The 20,578-nt window shown below is 39.8% G+C and overlaps 1 protein-coding gene across 6 annotated transcripts in view; it reads left to right on the top strand.

Moving 5' to 3' along the window:
* Positions 1-7: 7 nt before the first annotated feature.
* Positions 8-20,578, top strand: part of CCDC30 (coiled-coil domain containing 30) — a 124,265-nt gene continuing 103,694 nt past the window's right edge. The window contains exons 1-8 of one of the 6 annotated variants that reach the window (XM_078452005.2): positions 8-602; positions 5,461-5,512; positions 8,798-8,872; positions 9,627-9,683; positions 11,007-11,127; positions 15,056-15,249; positions 18,457-18,546; positions 20,357-20,510. In XM_078452005.2, coding sequence (XP_078308131.2) covers positions 8,864-8,872; positions 9,627-9,683; positions 11,007-11,127; positions 15,056-15,249; positions 18,457-18,546; positions 20,357-20,510 — 625 coding nt within the window. In that variant the 5' untranslated portion in view covers positions 8-602; positions 5,461-5,512; positions 8,798-8,863. Of the gene's footprint in view, positions 926-5,456; positions 5,513-8,797; positions 8,873-9,626; positions 9,684-11,006; positions 11,128-15,055; positions 15,250-18,456; positions 18,547-20,356; positions 20,511-20,578 lie in introns of those variants that run through there. The other 5 variants (XM_078452003.2, XM_078452004.2, XM_078452006.2 and 2 more) reach the window with 5 other exon arrangements.

Here is a 20,578-nt window from a genome sequence, read left to right as displayed (position 1 = left end):
TGCGGCCAGCGCGGTTGCTATGACGCTCCGGCCTGAGAAGGCACCTGCAGCTGGCAGCGGAGCAGCGGTGGAGGAGCCGTGCGACTCGGGACTCCCCAAAAGACAATTTCCGACCTGGTTCCTGAGGTTCCCCCTGTTCCCGCTTCAGCCCCGAGGAGGAAAGCGCCTACTCCCCGTCCCTTTTCAGCATTCTACGTCTTTCCCGCTCGTCTCCCCAGTATGGCCTGAAACGGGAGAGCCTGTCGCAGCTCTGCCTTTGTAGTCGCGGGCTGGAGTGAAACCGCCTGAAGAAGGGCTCGTCCGTCTCCTGGGACCCAGCCGCCCCAGGCCTTTAGGATTAGGCTGCCTGTCTTACTGAGAGAGAGCTTGGAACCCCGTCAGTCAGCTAGGCGGGCGTTCCTTTTCCCACCGCCCAGGCGAAGACTCGGCCCTGCACCGACAACCGCGCCTGAAGGTCCCGGCCCGGACGAAGTCCTCGGAGCCACGGCTTCCCCTGGTTGTAGGCTGTTTTCTGCCTTTTCGCCTTATGTTCATCACGCGGAACCTTAATTCCCGATGAAGCTCTGGAGGCCTTTTGTATCTTCAGCCTCAGACGTCATCAAGTCAGTTACTTTCTGCCTTTCCAGCTACAACCTCATCCATTTCTCTCATCACCCAGAGTGCCAGTTTTCTCATCCTGCTCATTCCACAGCCATTTTCACCCTTTCTTGTCCACGCTGCGCGTCACTGAATGTCCATTCGTCTCCACCACCTCTGCCATCTATAGACCACCTCCCTCTGCTTTCCTACTACAATGCTTTGGGTAGCTAAGTATTCCACATTCTGCAGCTCTGGGATCATTTGGAAGATTTTCTCTGTTTCTCTGCACTGTGGCAAGCTTCCTGTCTTGGGTAAACTAGAGACTAACATGGAGAAGCGCACATTGGTAAATACAAACAGTAAATTTCTACAAGCCTAGTGTGTTTTGAAAGTGGAGGGGGAAACAACCAAAATGCATTTTTAGGCCGGTCCCAGGCTTATATAAAGAAAGAAGATTGTTCCTGGCTCAAGTGAATACTATGTTAGGTATACACGATGCTTTCATGCATGTGAAAAGATCATTCAGGATGATCATGTAACAGGATTTCAACTTTCATAAGCCCATATGAATTCAATGCCTTGATACGATAGAATTTTCTGGAGAGGAGATGCTTGAAACAGCATCTCTTGTGCCTTCTCTTCATGTCAGTTTCTTAATTAGAAGGCGTTCCTTGCTGTGTGAGCCAAGAAACAGAAATGATGAGGAGTGGTTGAAAATAAATATTTTTGGCAAAGGAGCACTCTTAGTGGTCCTTAAAAGACTGGAACATAGGACCTTAAAAATAGAGTGAGTTTCATTTAGAGCCAGTGCAATTTCCTTTTAGTTGGAAAACTTTATTTAAATTGTCTTAAAGTATGTGTTCCTTGTTGAGTCTTACTATTTCTTTCTCAGTATTCAGATTTTAATGTAAACCATTTTGAATATATGCAAAGTGTACACTTTGAGAGGGTATTTTGGGAGCCAGAATGATTTGGATATTTTTATTTCTCAGGTCAATTACGACACTTATTTATGATATCTCATACTTACAGCCAGGTCAAGTTTCCAAACACTGAGAAATTCATCTTTCTCTTCTATAATAGATTGGGGGCGGGGGGGGGGGGGGGTGGGGGTGGGTAGAAGTTCTGAAACTTTTTCAGTTCTTCACATTTAATGGATAAATTCTAACTTTTGAAAAAGAGTGTTAGATGCTGTATCGCAAGGGGTTTACCTTTCCCTTCCAAAATGTATATACTGAACAACCATCATGATGGCAACATTGGAAAGTAACTCTTTTTTTAAAGATTTTATTTTGAAGTAATCGCTATACCCAGCGTGGGGCTTGAAACTCACAACCCCACAACACCGAGATCCGGGGTCCTATGTTCTACTGACTGAGCCAGCCAGGCATCCAAACAGTAACTTTTAAAAAATTTCTTTCACCGGGCGCCTGGGTGGCTCAGTCGGCTAGGCGTCCGACTTCGGCTCAGGTCACGATCTCGCGGTCCATGGGTTCGACCCCCGCGTCGGGCTCTGTGCTGACAGCCTGGAGCCTGTTTCGGATTCTGTGTCTCCCTCTCTCTGACCCTCCCCTGTTCATGCTCTGTCTCTCTCTGTCTCAAAAACAAATAAATGTTAAAAAAAAAAATTTTTTTTTAAATTTCTTTCACCCTGCACAGTAGTTCTAAACCCAGGGGGTGATCTTGCTCCCCAAGAGATGTGTGGCAATGGATACAGACATTTTTAGTTGTCTCAGCTAGGGAGATGTTACTGGCATCCAGTTGGCAGAGGCCAGGGATGCTGCTTTATATCCTTCTGTGCACAGAATATCCCCCCACAACAAAGAATTATTCAGCTCAAATGTCAACAATGCTGAGGTTGACAAACCCTGCCCTAACGTATCAGGTTTATTTTTCTGTTCTGGGTCAGTCCTTGCTCGTGTGTGTGCATTTTTACATAGCTATAATGATAGTGTACACTTTGACTTTCCTTTTCTCTTTATATTTTAAGCATTTAAACATTGCTTTCAATTTGAGAGAGGCGGGGAGGGGGCACGCATGTGCCAGCACAAGCAGGGGAAGGGCAGAGGGACAGGGAGAGAGAGAATCTCAAGCAAGCTGCACACCCAGTGTGGAGCCCAACGAGGGGTTCAATCCCACCACCATGAGATCATGACCTGAGGCAAAACCAAGAGTTGGATGCTTAACCACCTGAGCCACCCAGACACGCCTATAATTCTCTTAATGTGTATTTATTTTGAGAGACAGAGAATGAGTGGGGGAGAGGCAGAGAGAGAGAGAGGGGGGTGGGAGAGAGAGCATCTGAAGCAGACTCTGCACTCTCAGCACGGAGCCCAATGCAGGGCTCAATCCCACAAACCATGAGATCACGATCTGAGCTGAAATCAAGAGTCAGACGCTCAACCGACTGAGCCATTCAGGCAGCCCAAGATGTCTATCATTTTTAAATTGTATTTGTGTAGAAGGAAGGAAGAAAGTTTAGGGTGAGTAGCCTATCTGGATATTTCAGTTTCCGTGGCCATGCTATTTACGTTTGTTTCCTAATGTCATTCTAAGACCATGAGATCCCAACCTCATCTTTCGCTCGGAGCCAAAAGATGTGCTGGAGCACAAGGTGTGGTCCTGGCCCCTTCACCGTAGTTTGAGGGCACCTGTAGGGGAAATAAGAACGAGAAGCGATGAATCTACACCCATTCTTCTTGCCCTCGTTCCATTTAAAATCCTTTTTCTCTGTCTCAGCTTGCTTTGACAGCTTTACCAACTCATTCTTTACATCTGGAAGTTTTGAGGGGCCCCTAAAAGTTTTTAAGATACTCAGTGAGCATGTATTCAGTATCTACTTTGTAGAGAATAGTTGTGTGTGCTTTGATATGTGGGTAATTTGAGGCACAGTTTAGATGTCAGAGCATTTATAATTCAAATAATGGATTTATATTGCTTTAAGGTCTGCTTTTTTAGAATTTTCTATCTCCATTGAGTCCCAGTAAATCCCCTGGGAAAATGTGCATTCTGGGATGTCATAGCAGAACAGGCAGAGGGGCCCAAATGTTCAAAGTCATGGAAATAATCAGCAGCGTGAGGGGGATCAGTGAGTGCACCGGCGTGGAAGGCTAATGTCAAGGTGTGGCGGAAGACAAGGCTATAGAGACAGGCAGGAACCAGGTTGTGAAGAATCTCTGGTGCCAAGCTAAGGGATTGAACTCTTCCTGAAAGCACTGCAAATGATAAGCAGCAAGTGATTTGCATTCAGAACGGTCAGTCTGAGGGCTGTGGATGGGGGCCAGCCTGGCAGCAGGGACATCAGTTACGGATACAATAAACTGGACAATAAATGAGGAGAGCCTACACTAAGGCAGCACTGTTAGATAAGAGGGAGAATCTACACATTCAGGGACTGGTTGTTAATGAGAGTGGGATAAATAAGAAGGCAGGGCCATGGATGCCTCCCAGGTTTCTGGCTTACGAAACTATATTGATGGTGATTTTATTAACTATTGAATACAGAAGGCGGAGCAGGTGGAAAGGAAAGATGAGTGGATTGTTCAAACTGAGTTGTTCATCAGATAATTAGATATGCATTGGTCTTAAATAGTAGACTCATTTTAGATTGCCTTCCTAGCCTACATCCTCTTCTTTGGAATTTGTACCTCTCCAGCAATCCTTGCTTAAAGAGTAGACTTTGGTTGGGGCGCCTGGGTGGCTCAGTCGGTTAAGGGTCCGTGACTCTGGTCATGCATGAGGCGCTCTGTGAGTTCAAGCCCTGTGTTGGCCCTGTGCTGACAGCTAAGAGCCTGGAGCCTGCTTCAGATTCTGTGTCTCCCTCTCTGCCTGTCCCTCCCCCGCTCGTTCTCTCTCTTTCTCTCTCACCCTCTCTCTCTCTCAAAAAACAAATGAACATTTAAAAAAATTTTTAAAAGAGGAGACCTTGGTGGCTGTATTTACACCCCTACTTCCAACCCATTCTAGTCACAATGGACTGAATGAGGATTATACAACTAACTTTGGAGAGGGGGGCACAGTTCATTGGGTGAGCAAAAAATAATCATCCCTCTTTCATGAATTCGAACTAAAAGATAAAGAACAGAAATGACTTATCTGAAAAGTTACATAGGCTTAACATGTGAATGGCTGTTTTTAGCCTGGCCGATGAGCAGGCAGAGACAGTCCATCCATGTAGAAAAGCTAGCAAATGGGGGCAGATTCATGGGGAAACGACAGAGCCGAAAGACCTCGTGGGTCAGGCTAGTTCCAGTCTAGTCCAGGATGCGCTGCACAGTTCCATATCCAGCTCCTATGTAGTTATATTTATTTTCCAGCGTATGCCCTTGTGTTTTATTCTTTAAGTAACCCTCCTGTAGTAGTTTGGATTGGTTGGCCATGAGGGTCAGAAAGCTCAAAATAAAAATGGCTGGAGAAAGATAGAAATTTATTTCTGCCAAATAAGAGTCAAGAAGAAATCAGTCCAGACATCTTGAAATTGTCAGAGATTCACAGATTTCTTTTCTCATGATAGTATATTATCTGTGGCATGTGGCTGCTAGCCGATGGTGTCCAGGATGGCTGCTCGAACTTCAACTATCTTGTGTGCATTCCAGCCAGTGGAATGGAAGAACGAGTGAGGAAGGGGGAATCCTGTTCTTTTCAGGGCACTTCCTAGAGGTGGCACACAATTCCACTTGCATCCCATTGATCAGAACTTAGTCACATGGCTGTATCTAGCAGTAAGGCAGGCAGACATGTGATCATTCGGGAAACCAGATTATTTTACGCTGCGGGAAAGGGAAGAATAAATATTGGAGGACAAAGCGCAGTCTTTGCCACATGCACTTGTGTTTATTAACTTCAGTGTGTTTCTGTTTTTTTCCCATTTTTTCTAGATAGATCTGGAGCTTCACAGAGATGGATTATTATTTAATGCTAACAATCCCATGAGGTAGGCATTATTATTAATCCACTTTGGGGGGAAACCAAAGTTTAAAGAAGTTAGGTGACTTGCCTAGTCATGAAACTAGAAAGTGGTGGAGGCAGGGTTTCAAGATGTGTCAGACTCCTATACCCAAGCTGTTAATGACCATAGTAGTGAGAAAGGCAGAGAGCCAAAGGCAGAGTTCTTAGGAATGGCAGCATCTCAAGGGGCTGTGGATGAAGAGGAGCCCAGGAAGAAAACAGAGAAGGAAAGGTCAGAGAGGTAACAGTAAAAACAGGAGAAAGTGATGTCACAGAACAGAGAAGGGAAACACTTTCAAGATAGGAGTGGACATAATGCAGAGAGATCATATATAAAAGTTACAGAAACATGTCCAATTTGGCATTTTGAACAATTTTTAACAGTTATTCATTTTTGAGAGAGACAGAGCATGAGTGGTGAGTAGCAGAGAGAGAGGGGGATACAGAATCCGAAGCAGGCTCCAGGCTCTGAGCTGTCAGCACAGAGCCTGGCGTGAGATCCAAACTCGTGAACTGTGAGATCATGACCTGAGCTGAAGTCGGAAGCTCAATCAACTGAGCCACCCAGGTGCCCATTGGTAACTGATATTTTTAGTATAGTGGTAAGAACAGAAGCCAAAATGCAGTTATTTGAGGAGGGGAAGACAAATTAGAAGGAGGACAGTAGCTTCTGAGGAATGTGGTGGGGTCAAAGGAGGGTTATTTTTGTATCTTTATTTCTAAGACAAACATCTTGAGCAAAGGGCAAGAGATCAGTAGAGAAGGAGATAATGAGTATACAGAAGAGAAAAGCTTTCTTGAAGAAGCCATAGGGACAGGATCTAGAACACAGGTGAAGAAATTTGCTTTGGTCAGGAGGATGGAAATCTCCTCCACTGAGGGGGAAAGAGAACAAGGTCTCTAATGATGAAGGCTAGTACCTTGCTGTAAGGGAAGAAGCTGACAAAGTTATATGATGACCCTAGTTTTGCTAGTGCTGTGGGAGACAAAATCATCTGCCAAAAGAGGGGAGAGGTAAGACTTGGAGTTTGATGGGAGAGATGAAAGTTCTGAATAGCTGCTGAGTGAAATGGTAACAGAATCTGGTAAAGAATGCATAGAATGATCTAGCAGCCGAGAAGCTTGTCTCAAGCTGCAGCCATGAATTTGTAGTGGCTTCAGTCGGCTTGCTTGTTTTATTTTTCCGTACCAGCACTCAGCAAACTGAAATAGATGGTTGAACTTTTCAGTAGAAAAGGCAAATGGTTGAACTTTTCCAGGGCTAGGATTTTCAGGGAAGGTGGGGCAAGGAGCAAGATAAGGGGGGACATTGATGAGAGGTTGAAATGATCAACTGTTGGGTCCAGGCTTGGCAGGAAAAGCCAAAAATATCTGGTAGTTTGAGAGAGGTAATGGTCCAGGGACTAAAGTCTCACTGTCATTGTGAAACAATTATAGTTTAAGAGAGCAATCACCTCACACCCGTTAGTATGGCTATGATATATATCACTGTATATATAAAACAAATATAACAAACTTTGTCAAAGATGTGGAGAAATGGGAACCCTTCTACATTGCATGGTGGGAACATAAAATGGTGCAGCTGCTTTGGAAAACAGTACAGCAGCTCCTCAAAAAGTTAAACAGAATTATATGATAACAATTCTACGTCTAGGTATATACCCAAAACAATTGAAAGCAGGGACTTAAATGGATATTTGTATACCCATGATCACAGAACTGTTAATTCACACCAGTTGAAAGGTGGAAACAGCCCAAATGTCCATTACAGATGAGTGAATAAACAAAATGTAAACACACGTGTGCACACACAGACAGGAACTAGAATATTATTTAGCCTTAAAAAGGGAGAAGGAGAATGTGATTGGGGACCAGATGATGGGAGTGTGGGGGAGAGGAGCATGGCAAGATTTTTAGCTGTCAGTCATGAGGAGGACACATAGGGTACAAAGATCCAGACCTGGGTCCTTTTTTCTTCCTGTGTGAGATTCAGATGATAATTAGAATTCTATATTGTCCATTAAAAATATTAATGTGAAAATGATAAGACTCTGAAGAACATAGCAAGAAAGGAGAAAAATAATAAAAAACATGATTTTGCTGTTAAAAAAACAAAACAGGGGCGCCTGGGTGGCGCAGTCGGTTAAGCGTCCGACTTCAGCCAGGTCACGATCTCGCGGTCCGTGAGTTCGAGCCCCGCGTCAGGCTCTGGGCTGATGGCTCGGAGCCTGGAGCCTGTTTCCGATTCTGTGTCTCCCTCTCTCTCTCTGCCCCTCCCCCGTTCATGCTCTGTCTCTCTCTGTCCCAAAAATAAATAAAAAAAAAAAAAGTTGAAAAAAAAAAACAAAACAGTATTATTTCTGTGGACTGTCTGCAGTACAGTAATAATTATGCATATCACTACAATTTGGGTGAGATTAACTTGGTTAAAAGCTGTGTTTGATTTTAACAGCAAGTCTGATTCACAGCTGGAGGTTCTAGTAACACAAATACAAACAACTCCAGCAAGTGGGAATCTATGTTTCACCTACTATTATAGTGTAAACTGTTTTGTAGCAGGACTACTTTGAATTGAAAAAGCTAAAGATTATATTGATGGCAGGCTTATATCAGGAAGTTTTGGAAGAGAGCTGAATGATTTAGAAGTCACCAGAAATTATAAGCCATATACTGTGAGCACAATAATTCCTTGATGGCACAGGAGCAGTGTGCGGTCTAGCTTCCAGAGGAGTCCCTGTGTCTCTCAAATTCAACTGAGGGCGCTTCTTTGGAATTTATAACTTTGCAAGGGGCCTTCGGGCGATTTTCAGATTACTAAATTATAAACTTCAGAACTGGGTATACAGAAAAGCGTGTATTTTTTTTAAACACACATTTGTATTGTGTGTGTGTGTGTATATATATCATGTCATCATTTCTTTTTTTTTCATCATTTCTTATTTTAGAGATACTGTAAAGCTGTTTGAAACTTTAATTTTCTTTGTGTTGTTGGCTACTTCATGTAAGTGTTCATCATAACTGGATAACATACCCATTAATTAACAGAACTAGACTATACTTTGTACAGAGACTAACTCTGGGTGTATATACATATCAGATTTCTTGCATGCTCAGTTGTGTGTGTGTGCATGTGTGTGTGTGTACATACACATATGCTCATCTCTTCCACCAAGGCACAAGTGCAGTTAGAATACGTACTTCACCATCTTGACAAAGAAGGGATTGGACCCCTTGTTGCTACAGAAGAACCACTCTATTTTGTTTATTCCAGAATGAAGACAGGCTGAGCACTGCTACCAGAAATTTAGAAGAGCTTACAGTGAAGCACACGGAAGCAATGAAAGAAGTAAGAGCTAATAACATAAAGTTTTAAGATACCTGTGGTTTTGTTCATTGTCCTTCATTAAACTGACACATTAAAAACCAACATTTGAATATTACTGTGCAGTTTGCAAAGCACTCACAAGTATAATTTTTTTCATGAACTATGCCAACAGTCTGCATTGGTTTCCAGTAGAGTACATGTACAGGATGTTACCCAGAAATGAATGGCTGAAGATCCCAGCAGGTCTGCTCAAGGTGGCTTTCGTTATCTTTGTTTCAATAACCCACCCTCCAGCCGACTCTCTTGCTTGTAGGCTTAGAAACCTGAGTAGTCAGTGTTCTGTAAGAGGATCTGTTTCTCAAAGATGATCTTGAATTAACCACACTCACAAAGAAGTTTATGGAAAAATAGATACCAGCTTACTAACTGACGGTAAGAAACATAATTGTCACAGGAACGAGACATACATGTCCTGTGGCTGATGGATTCTTTCCCTACAGGTACACTACATGGGAAGCCAAACAGATGTTTGGTTACAGATGTTTACTCGCTGAACAAATCATTCTAAATTTTTATAGCACTGGCTAAGATAGCCTGAATTCCACAAGAGGGCTAATCTATACCTGCCCTTACTTCTGGACCTGTTATAGACTAGAACCAGGGTCCCCAGCCCTTAGATGAGTAGATAATGACATCTTTTGTCTTTCTTATCACTCTTTTTGATGTTTCCAATACTGATCAACATACTTTCTGACGTATTCTTTCTTTAAACAAGTTAAGAAATTCAGATTGCTTGGAAATCACTCTGCTGTGTTTCATCATCTCAGCTCAGGTATGCAACTTACTGATTTTTAAATTTAACTCTTAGAGGACAACTTTATTTCCAAACTCAGAGAAGAATGCAGCTCCTTTAGAACAAAAGCAGGATAGCATAATAGACGATGCTATTATTATCTATAGCATAATAGACCAATAATAGACCATGAACTTTAACATTAGGCACAAGGGGGTGAAGCATTGCCTTTAGTACTGTCTTTGTGTGTAACCTTGGGTAAGTTACTTCACTTCTTTGAACTTGAAATTCCTCATCTGTAAGATGGGGATGATAATAGCTTCTTCAAAGAGATTTGTGAAGTTTACAAGTACATGTGAGGTTAAAGCACACAAAACATTTCACACACACATACTTGACACCTAGCAAGTAGTCAATAAATTATAGGTGTTATTATTAGAAATAGGTAGTGTTGTTCCTGCCATTTTGAAGAGAAAGACGTTGAAGATTAGCAGGAAGTTATTAAGTTGGGTGGCAGTGCTCTGTTACCTCCTATACCACTCAGCTTTTTGTGTTTGTATTGTGAGGAGTTGTCCTCACAATTCAGTAAAACTAAATTCAGTTACTTTGGTAGTCTATCTCTAAGCAATTTGGCACAGTAGGTAAGAGCTTAGCCTCTGGGTGGGCCTGCTGAGTGTGAGGTCTAGCTCCTCCTCTTACTCAATCCTGCATGACACAGCAAACCCCTTGGACTCTAGCCACCTGCTTCCTCCCCTACAAAGGGGGAGGATAACAGTCTCATAGGATTGTGGTGAAAAGTAAATATTTGATGTCCTTAGTACAGTACCCAGAGCATCGAGTTAGCTTTTAATCTATTATTATGAGCCACATAAAAGTACCTGTTGTGAAGCTGCCATATGAACCAGAAGCTGTTTTTTTAATACTCAATAATTTATTTTAATGCAGTCTTCTATTAAGATTTCAGACTTCTTAATCATCATTGTTAGCATAGGAGTATAAACAATTATTGTGGAGATTTTTCTCTGTTTATGAGTATCATGACTATATTCCCTAAACTATAGATAAGGCAACTTGATTTAAAACCTGATATGTTAATGGGAAAAAAAAAAAGTAGAGATTGTGACTGTCCCAGAAATTTGTGGTGATATATCGTCATATCTATGGGAAACAATGACTGATAACATAAAACAGCTGGAAGGAAGTTTAGGGAGGGAGACCCACACTTAAGGAAAGCTGAATTTTCTGCCTATTTCTTAGATTATAGACACAACAGTATAGTGATCTCTTCACTTCATAGACTTGATATGGGATACTATATGATCCATGGACTAACAGTAAAAAAATGTATTATTTTCTTTCTAGATGGAAAAGTATGCAAACCATGTCCATACCTTAACAGAGGAAAGAGAAACATTGTCTCACGGTTGTGAAAAGGAAAACAAACAGTTTAGACATGAGGTTAAAGTGCTCCAACCGAAACAGGGTAATTTTTCCTTTTATAAAAATATAAAGTTAATTTTTTTTCTAATTCTAAAAGTAATATGCAACAATTATAGGAAATTGGAAAATGTATAAAAGAAGGAAGGGGAAAATTACTATATGTCTTCCACTCCAAGAAAAGTACTTATAATGTTTTGGGTGTATTTTCTGCCTGGTCTTTTTAAATTATCTGTTGTGAAATAGTCTGAAATGTGTGTGAGAGAGCACAGGATGGTCATTTCCTTCAGCCTCTATTAGAGCACTTACCACACTGTCCTAGTGACCTGTGTCAGCTCCTCTGGGGCAGAGATCTTGCCCTGGTCTTAGTGATTTCTGTGTTCCCCATCACACCTGCCCTGTAAAGTACCTAGCATATTATGGACTCAGAAAATATTTAAGTACTGCAAAGCTACAAAAGAGGATACAGATAGGACCCCTTTAGAATATTCTATTTTGTTTAACCTCACAAATTAGATATTATTATTATATATGGTCGGTGATTATATCTACCACACATTTATTATTTTCTGTACTCAGCATTTTTCCTTGCATCTCAGATACTCTATTTGAAATCTTTTTTTTTTTTTTTCAATTTAGAACTTCCTTTCATGAGGGTCTGCTGATGGAAGTTTTTTCTTTATTTTGAATCTCAGACGGGAAAGTTGAGTTAATCACAGGATATATCTCATATGAACTACACTCTTGTTTCCTTTAATTTCATTTCTTGTTTTGCATTGAATATACTGAGTTTCCTTCTTCTGGCTTAATAGTTTGTGTTCTATTTTTGTTTGTATAGTGGTTGCATTTTAAGAGTTTTAAGTTTTCTTCTGGCATTTTTAGCTATTCTCAGCAGGAGTGTTGTTCAGGGCTCTAAGCTGCCATTCCATGAGAAACAGAAGATATGTATGTCCTGCTGCCAGCATAAATTAGCTTTTGAAGGATTGGTAAATAGGGGAATTATGTCATTTCAAGGCAGAAGTTCATATACAGTTTCCCCCAGCATGTTAATGATTTTGGCTTACCAGCAAGCAAGCCTTGGAGTTTATACGTGAAACTCATTTGTCCCACATTATTCTTCTGGCCTCAGTTTGGCCACATGTTTCTCCTTGGAAGTGCTTATTGTAAAGATATCCCTAATCTTTGTGCATTTTGCCTTTGTTTCCATAACTCCACAGACTCAACTCTTTTAGCTCACCTTTACAGCCAGCCTGGTTTTTAAAAAGAAGATAAAGCCCTATATTTACTATAGTATTTCTTTTTTTTTTTAATTTTTTTAACGTTTATTTATTTTTGAGACAGAGAGAGACACAGCATGAACGGGGGAGGGGCAGAGAGAGAGGGAGACACAGAATTGGAAGCAAGCTCCAGGCTCTGAGCCATCAGCCCAGAGCCCGACGCGGGGCTCGAACCCGCGGACCGCGAGATCGTGACCTGAGCTGAAGTCGGACGCTTAACCGACTGAGCCACCCAGGCGCCCCTACTATAGTATTTCTATACTTGATGGAATTTGATGTAACTCTTTTAATGTACCAGTATAATTATAAGGATTGTCAGTGTTTTTTATAGCACTCTAGTTACACAATGACAGAGATTTAGAATGGTCTATACCAATCTGTTTTTTGCAAGAAGCCCTATTATTTTTAGTGAGCACTTTACAAAATACAAGTTTGTTTGTTTGGGGAACATAAAACTTAATTACTCCAGAAAAGCTTATATAATTGAAGGTTGAAGATAGAGCTAATATGACTAGATAATGGACGTAATGTTGGGTGGGAGAAAATGGGGGAAATCACTGGTGTCCCAAAGCTTTCTGGCCTGGGCATTTGGAATATTAGAGTTCCAGCTACTCAGGTGGGGGAGACTATGGGAAATCCCATTTGAGGAAGACCGTAAAGAGCTTGCTTTTGGACATGTACATTTTGATGCATGTATTAGACATCCAAGTGGGAATGTCAAGTAGACAACTGTGTAAGTTTGGAAGGCACCACAAGCTGCAGCTGTGAATTTGGGAGTCATCAGTATATAGCCAAACCTAAAGCCTTGGGACTATAGGGATTATCTGGGGAGTAAAAGAGGATTCGGGGATGGGCCCTGGGACATTCCTATGTTTAGAGGCTGAAAAGGTGAGAAATTAGCCAAGGAGTCTGTGAAGAAGTGGCCCGCAAGGTGGGAGGAAAACCAGCAGAGTGTGGGGTCCCAGAGAGAAATGACGACAGTGTTTTAAGAAAAGGATGTGAACAAGTAGGTCAGATATCACTGATAGGATATGTAGAACAAGGACAGATCATTCACTATAGGATTTGGTCACATGAAGGTCATCAGTAACTTTGACAAGAGCTGCTTCTGTGGAGTGGTGGGTATGAAAGCCTGCTTGCAGTGAACTCAGGAAGGAGTGGTAGGAGAGGAAGAGGGGACATGGCAATGGTTGATCCCTTCTTGAAGCTGTGCTGTAAAGGAAAGTGAGGAAGTTGTGTAGAAGCTGGAGAGGGATATGAGATTGAAGGAAGATTTCTTCTTGTGTTCATTGTTGTTTTTAGTGGGAGATATGATAGCATGTCTTGAAGATAATTACAATGCTAAGTTGGGAAGAAAGCTTGATGGGGCAATCGAGAGGAGTCAACTGCGAGCGTGTGGTCTTTGAGATAAGTGGGAATGGGATCCAGTGCACAAGGGGAGAGTTAGAAGCAAGGATAGTTTGTTAAATTGCACGAGAGATTTATGAGATTTAAAAGATTTTGGAATCTTTGAAAGATTGTGGAAGCTGTCTTTGGAGTGTGCTTTTTTTCTCAGTGAAATAAGAAGCAGGGTATTCAGCGGAGAGTGAGGGCAGGGAAAGGAGCTGTTGGAGACTTGAGGAGAGAGAGGAATGAAATAATGGTCTAGAGCTCTAGAAAATATAAGAGAATGAGAGAGAATTCTGGGGAATTGTGGGAGGATTGCTGGACAATAAAGACTCACTTGAGGCGAGTAGACATGAAGTGAGAGTGAAACCAATCAGCCCTGGCTGTGCAGTTTTCTCCAGCAACATTCAGCTTCTGGAGTGAGGTGCAGTGGGGCTGAAGGGTTGGACTTAAACAGGCTGGAATTCTGTCAACCAAGTATAACGGAAGGAAAGAGAGGCATGGGAGTTGTGAATGTTTCAAGAGAGTGATGATAACAATGAACTGGTTGGATGAATCTAAGCTAGTTAAGAAAGTGAGAACAAGAGTGGGGTAAGGAACATTGAGCAGTGTTTCAAGTCAGTGGATTATAGTTACCAGTATGGCCAAAAATTTGTTGACATCCAGCTGCTAGAAGTACATAGGAAGGGGTGATTGGAGAATGGGATGCTTGAAATTGAGACTGGGGAGTTGCTGCTAATGACTCCCATAGAATTACTATGGGAGTAGAGAATGAGATGGCGTAGAGGACTCTTTGGAAGTTAGTTGCTAAACAGACTGAGAAGCCAGGGCACTAGAATAATCTATCTGAATGTTGAAATCACCAAGAATTTTGGTAGGACTTGTTGCGTAATGTTATGCAAGTTAATTGGCTTGTCGGTGCCTGCATCCTTGTCTCATAAATGAGATAATCATGTTTCCTACCTCAGTGGCTTTTGCAAGGATTAGATGAGATAAATTTATCTTAAATGCCTAGTACAATACCTGCCACATAGTAAGCACTCAATAAAACAACAACGAATTTTAAAGTTATCCAATAGTAAGAATATCTACCATTTTTGAGAACCTTTTCCCGTTTGTTTTTTTTTTTGTTATTATTTCTGAAAGTTTGCAAACACCCTGGACAGATAGAAAGAAGAGTGGTAGTAACAGTATAACTGATTTTTAAAATTAATTTGCTGTGTAATTAAGAACACATTTAACATCATATAACCGCAATTATTTGCCTGCATTTCTTTTAATAGTTTTGTATTTGTTATTTCTTCCGAACAGAAGTGCAAATAAAAGAGGTTGAAGAAATGTTGTATCAAGAGGGCTTATCTGAAATAGCTCTGAGCAGCCCCAGTGAACAGATTGCATACTTACTGGTAGAAAGAAGTACACTCTTGCAGAAACTGGAAGCCCGGGGCCCAAAGCCAGAGTCACAAAGGTGTATGACCAGTAAATTCCTGAAAGAACATCCCCAGGTATTCTGAAATTAACTAAGTAATTGAATAAGAGGCAGGCCAGTCTTTTAGTATTTGTTTTTTCAATCATTCATTCATTAAATTATAAGGAAGCCAGTTTTAATAATGCTTAAGAATATAAGTTTTAGGGCACCTGGGTGGTTCAGTCAGTAAAGGGTCTGACTCTTAATTTTTTTTTTAATTTTTTTTAATGTTTTTTATTTTATTTTGAGAGAGAGACAGAGTGTGAGTGGGTGAGGGGCAGAGAGAGAGGGAGACACAGAATCCAAAGCAGGCTTCAGGCTCCGAGCTGTCGGCACAGAGTGCGACATGGGGCTTGAACTCACGGACTGTGAGATCATGACCTGAGCCAAAGCCGGACACCCAACCAATTGAGCCACCCAGGTGCCCCTGACTCTTGATTTTGGCTCAGGTCATCATCTCACGCTTCTGCCTGAGTCTGAGCCCCACTGTGGGATTCTCTCTCTCCCCGCCTCTCTCTCTGCCCCTCCCCTACTCACATGCTCGCTCTCTCTCTCTCTCTCTCTCTCAAAATAAACTTTAAAACAAAAAAAGAATATAGGTTTTAGATTGGGGTGGACTTCCCCTGCTACTTGTTTGTGGTATGACTTTGCACAAGTTACCTTTTGTGAACCTTGATTTTCTCATTAATAAAATCTGAGATCCACTCAACTACTCCACAAGGTGATCATGAAAATGAAATAACACATATAAGGCTCTAGAATAGTACCTCACACATTTATTAGCATTATTGTAGGGGACTTTTTCTCCACAAAAATCTGTAGTAAAAGGTAAAAGATTTATGCCATCTGAAAAAAACCCAGAGTATTAATTAGCATTATTGTTTTTATTTATTGAGAACATTCCATGTGCCAGGATCTGTGCCAGTGGATGTAGAAACAAAGTCAAGTCAGACATGATTTGGACTTCCAAGGAACTTACAAGCTAATGGAGGAAGGAAAAAAAGCCAGTGGTTACAGTTCAGTGTGGAAAGTCCCATGATAAAGGCACAGAAGGCTAGGGAAACTCAGAGGAAGGGCTGAGTCAGATGTGATGAGTTACGGGACAAGAAAAGCCTTCCAGAAGAGGTGTTGAGTAGGATTTTGAAAGCTGAATAGGTGTTCATAAAGCAGCTGGGAAAGGCATTGCTGGCAGGGGAAACAGTGTATAATGCATACTGGTTCATGTGAGTGAATGCTAAGAGATGTGGCTGGAGACTCATATGCTGAACTGAAGTTTGTACTTAGCACCCAGCAATGTTCCTGGATCACAGTAGAGGCATAAATCATTTTTTAAACGATTTTATTTTTAAGTAATTTCTACACCCAATGCAGGGCTCAAACTCACAACCCGAAGATGAAGAGTTGCAGGCTACACTGACAGAGCCAGCCAAACGCCCTGAGGCATAGAAACGTTTGGAATGCATAGATGATGGACTTGGGTGTAGAAGGTCTGGAGAGTCACTAAATAATTTTAAGAGGAAAGAGTAACGAGCTGATTCATGTTATTACAAAATCTGAGATTTTGATTTTTGGTTGTATTGAATCTATAAATCAGTTTAAGAGGAATTTACTATCTTAAAATATTGATGTGATCTGTGATCATGGAATATCTCTCCATGTATTTTTAGAAGTATATCAGTAAAGTTTTATGATTTTCCCTACAAAATCTTGCACTCTTTGTTACATGTATTCCTAGGTACTTCATATTTTTGGATGCTATTAATAGCAAATGCTATTTTTTTAAAAGAATTTAATTTTCTAATTATCTTTTGCTGGTATTTAGAAGTATAATTATTTTACATATTGGCCTATACCTAGGATTGTTGCTAAAAATTTCCATTCATTTTACTTATTTATTTATTTCTAAAATATTTTTCTCTCTATTTATTTTTAAAAATATTTACTTATTTATTTTGAGAGAGAGAGAGACAGAGAGACTGAGCAGGGGAGGGGCAGAGAGAGAGGGAAAGAGAGAATCCCAAGCAGGCTCTGTGCCACCAGCACAGAGCCCAACATGGGGCTCAAACTCACGAACTGTGAGATCATGACCTGAGCTGAATTCAAGAGTTGGACACTTAACTGACTGAGCCACCCAGGTGCCCCTTGTTTATTTTCTTAAGTAGGCTTCACGCCCAATGTGGGGCTTAAACTCACAACCCCACAATCAAGAGTCACATGCTCCACTGACTGAGCCAGCCAGGCTCCCCTCTCGTTCAATTTAGTAAGTAATTTAAAGATCTAAAGTATTTTCTACCTGTACAATCATATTACCTAAGAAGAATGATACTTCTGTTTCTTCCTTTTCAGTCCTTATTCCTTTTAATTCTTTTTCTTGCCTTATACTGGCTAGGCTCTCTGGTATTATCTTGAAATTCATCTTATTACTGGTATTATCTAGTATTATTGTCTTGTTATTGATATCAGAGAAAGTATTCAATGATTCACTATTAAGTATGATGTTTGCTGAAGGTTTTGTTTCAAATGGTACTGTTTATTTATTATTTATACTCTTATTCCTAGTTTGCTAAGAGTTTTTATTAGAAACCAGTGGTAAGTATTTTAAATATTTTTTTATAGCCACTGAGATGATGAAATAATTTAGAACTTTAATCTGTTAATGTGAGAATTTTGTTGATTTATTTTTCTAATGTTAAACCTATTTTGCATTCCTGGGGCAAATCCAGCTTGTTCATGATATATTATCCTTTCTAGATATTACTAGCTTAGATTTGATAAAATTTTAAGATTTTTACATCTATGTTTATGAGTGAGACGATTGCCCTGTGATTTTTCTTTCTCATGTTATTTTTGTTGGGTTTTGATCTCAAGGTTTGTCTAGCCAGTGTTAGCCAACCATTTTTCGTTATTTCCTCTATCATGAGAATATTTAGATAATTTTTCCTAATCTCTCTCCCATGAAATTTTAATACTACTGATAGAGTTCTATTTATATACTGTGGAGTTCTATTTATATACTGTAGGTATATCTTGATTTGTAATAAAAAGAGTAAGATTTTTTTCGCCCCCTCAGAGTCAATTTTCACTCCCTTGGGGATGATATTGTCTCATTGAGAATGCATGATCTAGCCTCACAAAATGGATTGGACTGTTCTCCTATCTTTTGCTTTTAAAAAAAAAATTTAAATGACATTATTTAGGAAGACTGATTGATATAAATTTCATTTATCTCTTGTTATTTATTTAGGAGAACTTTGAACAAAACCACCAGCCTCTGCGGAGAGAACAGGAGAAACATCAGGAACATGTGCAGCAGTCTAAAAAAAATCTGAGAGAGGTAAAAAAACAATCCTTTACTTAATAGTAGCTTTTACCAACTATTTTGTTTGAATATATTAAAATGTATAGATTCGTGATGTGAAAATTATAAAATTGTGCATAAAAGTATTATAAACACACCACAAAAATTTGAGAAGAAAGAAGTTAATACTGATTTTTATTGAATGTATCAAAATTTAAACAGCGTGTGTTATATCCCTTGAAAAATCACTTTGGGATAATACATACTTCTTCCCAAATATGTTTGGAGCCCTTTTTGTGGGTAGTCCTTTAATATACAGCACATTGTTTTGAGTATAATCAATTCTCTTCATAGAATTAATTTTTTGATCTGAGGAAATGTTATTAAGCACTAAATCCAGTGAATAAAGTATTTGCTGGGAATTTAACCACAGGAAGTAACCCAAGATAAATATATGTGGTTGAAACTGTATATCATAGCGGGTTGTTTTGTTTTGTTTTTTGATTTTTTTTTTTTTTTTTTTTGAGAGAGAAAGAGAGAGAGAGAAAGAGAGCGTGTGCACATGCACGTGCACAAGCGGGAAGGAGAGAGAGAATCTTAAGCAGGTTCTGCACTCAGCGCAACCCTGAGATCATGACCCCAGCTGAAATCAAGAGACTGTCACTCAACCAACTGAGCCACTCAGGCACCCCTCATAGTGTTGTTTTAAATAGCAAAATTTGGAGACTACCAAATGCTTAAGTGATTATATAAATCATGTTGCACCCACTCTGGAACATTACATAGACTTTAAAAATTATCGTTACAGAATCGGCGCTGTTATGTGGGAAAATGTTTCTCATACAATGTTAAGTGAAAAAGCCAGACAGAAACATGTATATAGATTGGGATTATGACTATGTAAAAAATATCTATAAATAAAAAATATTGCAAGGATATATACCAATACACTAGCAGTTTTGTTATGTATATGGTATTTTGGTTGTCTTCTTATCTTTTAGAAAAATTTGTATAACGACTACATAAATTAATACATATTTGGGGATCAAAAGCAAGGTATAATTGAGACTGAATTTCTTAGCTCTTAAAATGCTTTGAAAATAATTACAGGGGTGCCTGGGTGGCTCAGTTGGTTAAGCATCCAACTCTTGATTTTGGCTCAGGTCATGATCTCATGGTTTGTGAGTTCAAGCCTTGTATCATGCTCTGTGCTGACAGCATAGAGCCTACCTGGGATTCTGTCTCCCTCTCTCTCTGCCTTTCCCCTGCTTGCTCTCTATTTCTCTCTCAAGATAAATAAAAATAAACTTAAAAATAAAGAGCAAGGTATAATTGAGACTGAATTTCTTAGCTTTTAAATGCTTTGAAAACAATTGCACAAAAGGAGCTGGAGCTGTAAACATGATTTGAGTGTGTGCATATCTTGAAATTAAATGAAATACGTTATGTGAATGAATTTTATAAACTGTATTTAATGGACTGTATACATGAGGATGACTTTCTCTCTTTTTTCCAGATGATACTCACTTCTATGATAAAGTTTCTATTTTTTATAATTCAATAATTTAAATTATATATTTAATTTAATATAATTATATGTATAAATTATATAATTTAAATAATAATCTCTTAGATTAGGTTGAACTATATGAAGTTGTATGTTTATAGTGGAAAAAGATTAAATATCACCAACTTTATATGGTTTAACTTAATAAAAGAAATACATATAAATGAAATACTGTTTGCTACTTTCCTTTATTAGCTTTCAAACGCTTGTAGGAAATAGTGCAGTGTTATAAGAGTACATTTAATTTTTGTTTTATGACTAAAAGTAGTTTTATTTCAGTCCCATAATGAAGACCTGGAAAAAGATAAAACATCACAAAACTGCCTAGAGAGAAATGCAGAACAAGTAGCAGAGAGGTTAGGGATGGCCCAAGAAGAAATCCGAAGGCTCACTGATGAGCTACAAGAGAAGGAGAAAGAACAGAGTAAATTAGGTAAGTTGTGGCTACAGAGGAACATTTCTGACCATGTTTTAATTATATATTATATATGATACATTATA

The sequence above is a fragment of the Panthera onca genome, chromosome C1, assembly GCF_046562875.1.
Source record: "Panthera onca isolate mPanOnc1 chromosome C1, mPanOnc1 haplotype 2, whole genome shotgun sequence".
Lineage (NCBI taxonomy): Eukaryota > Metazoa > Chordata > Mammalia > Carnivora > Felidae > Panthera > Panthera onca.
This window is presented reverse-complemented; position numbering and strand designations above follow the sequence as displayed.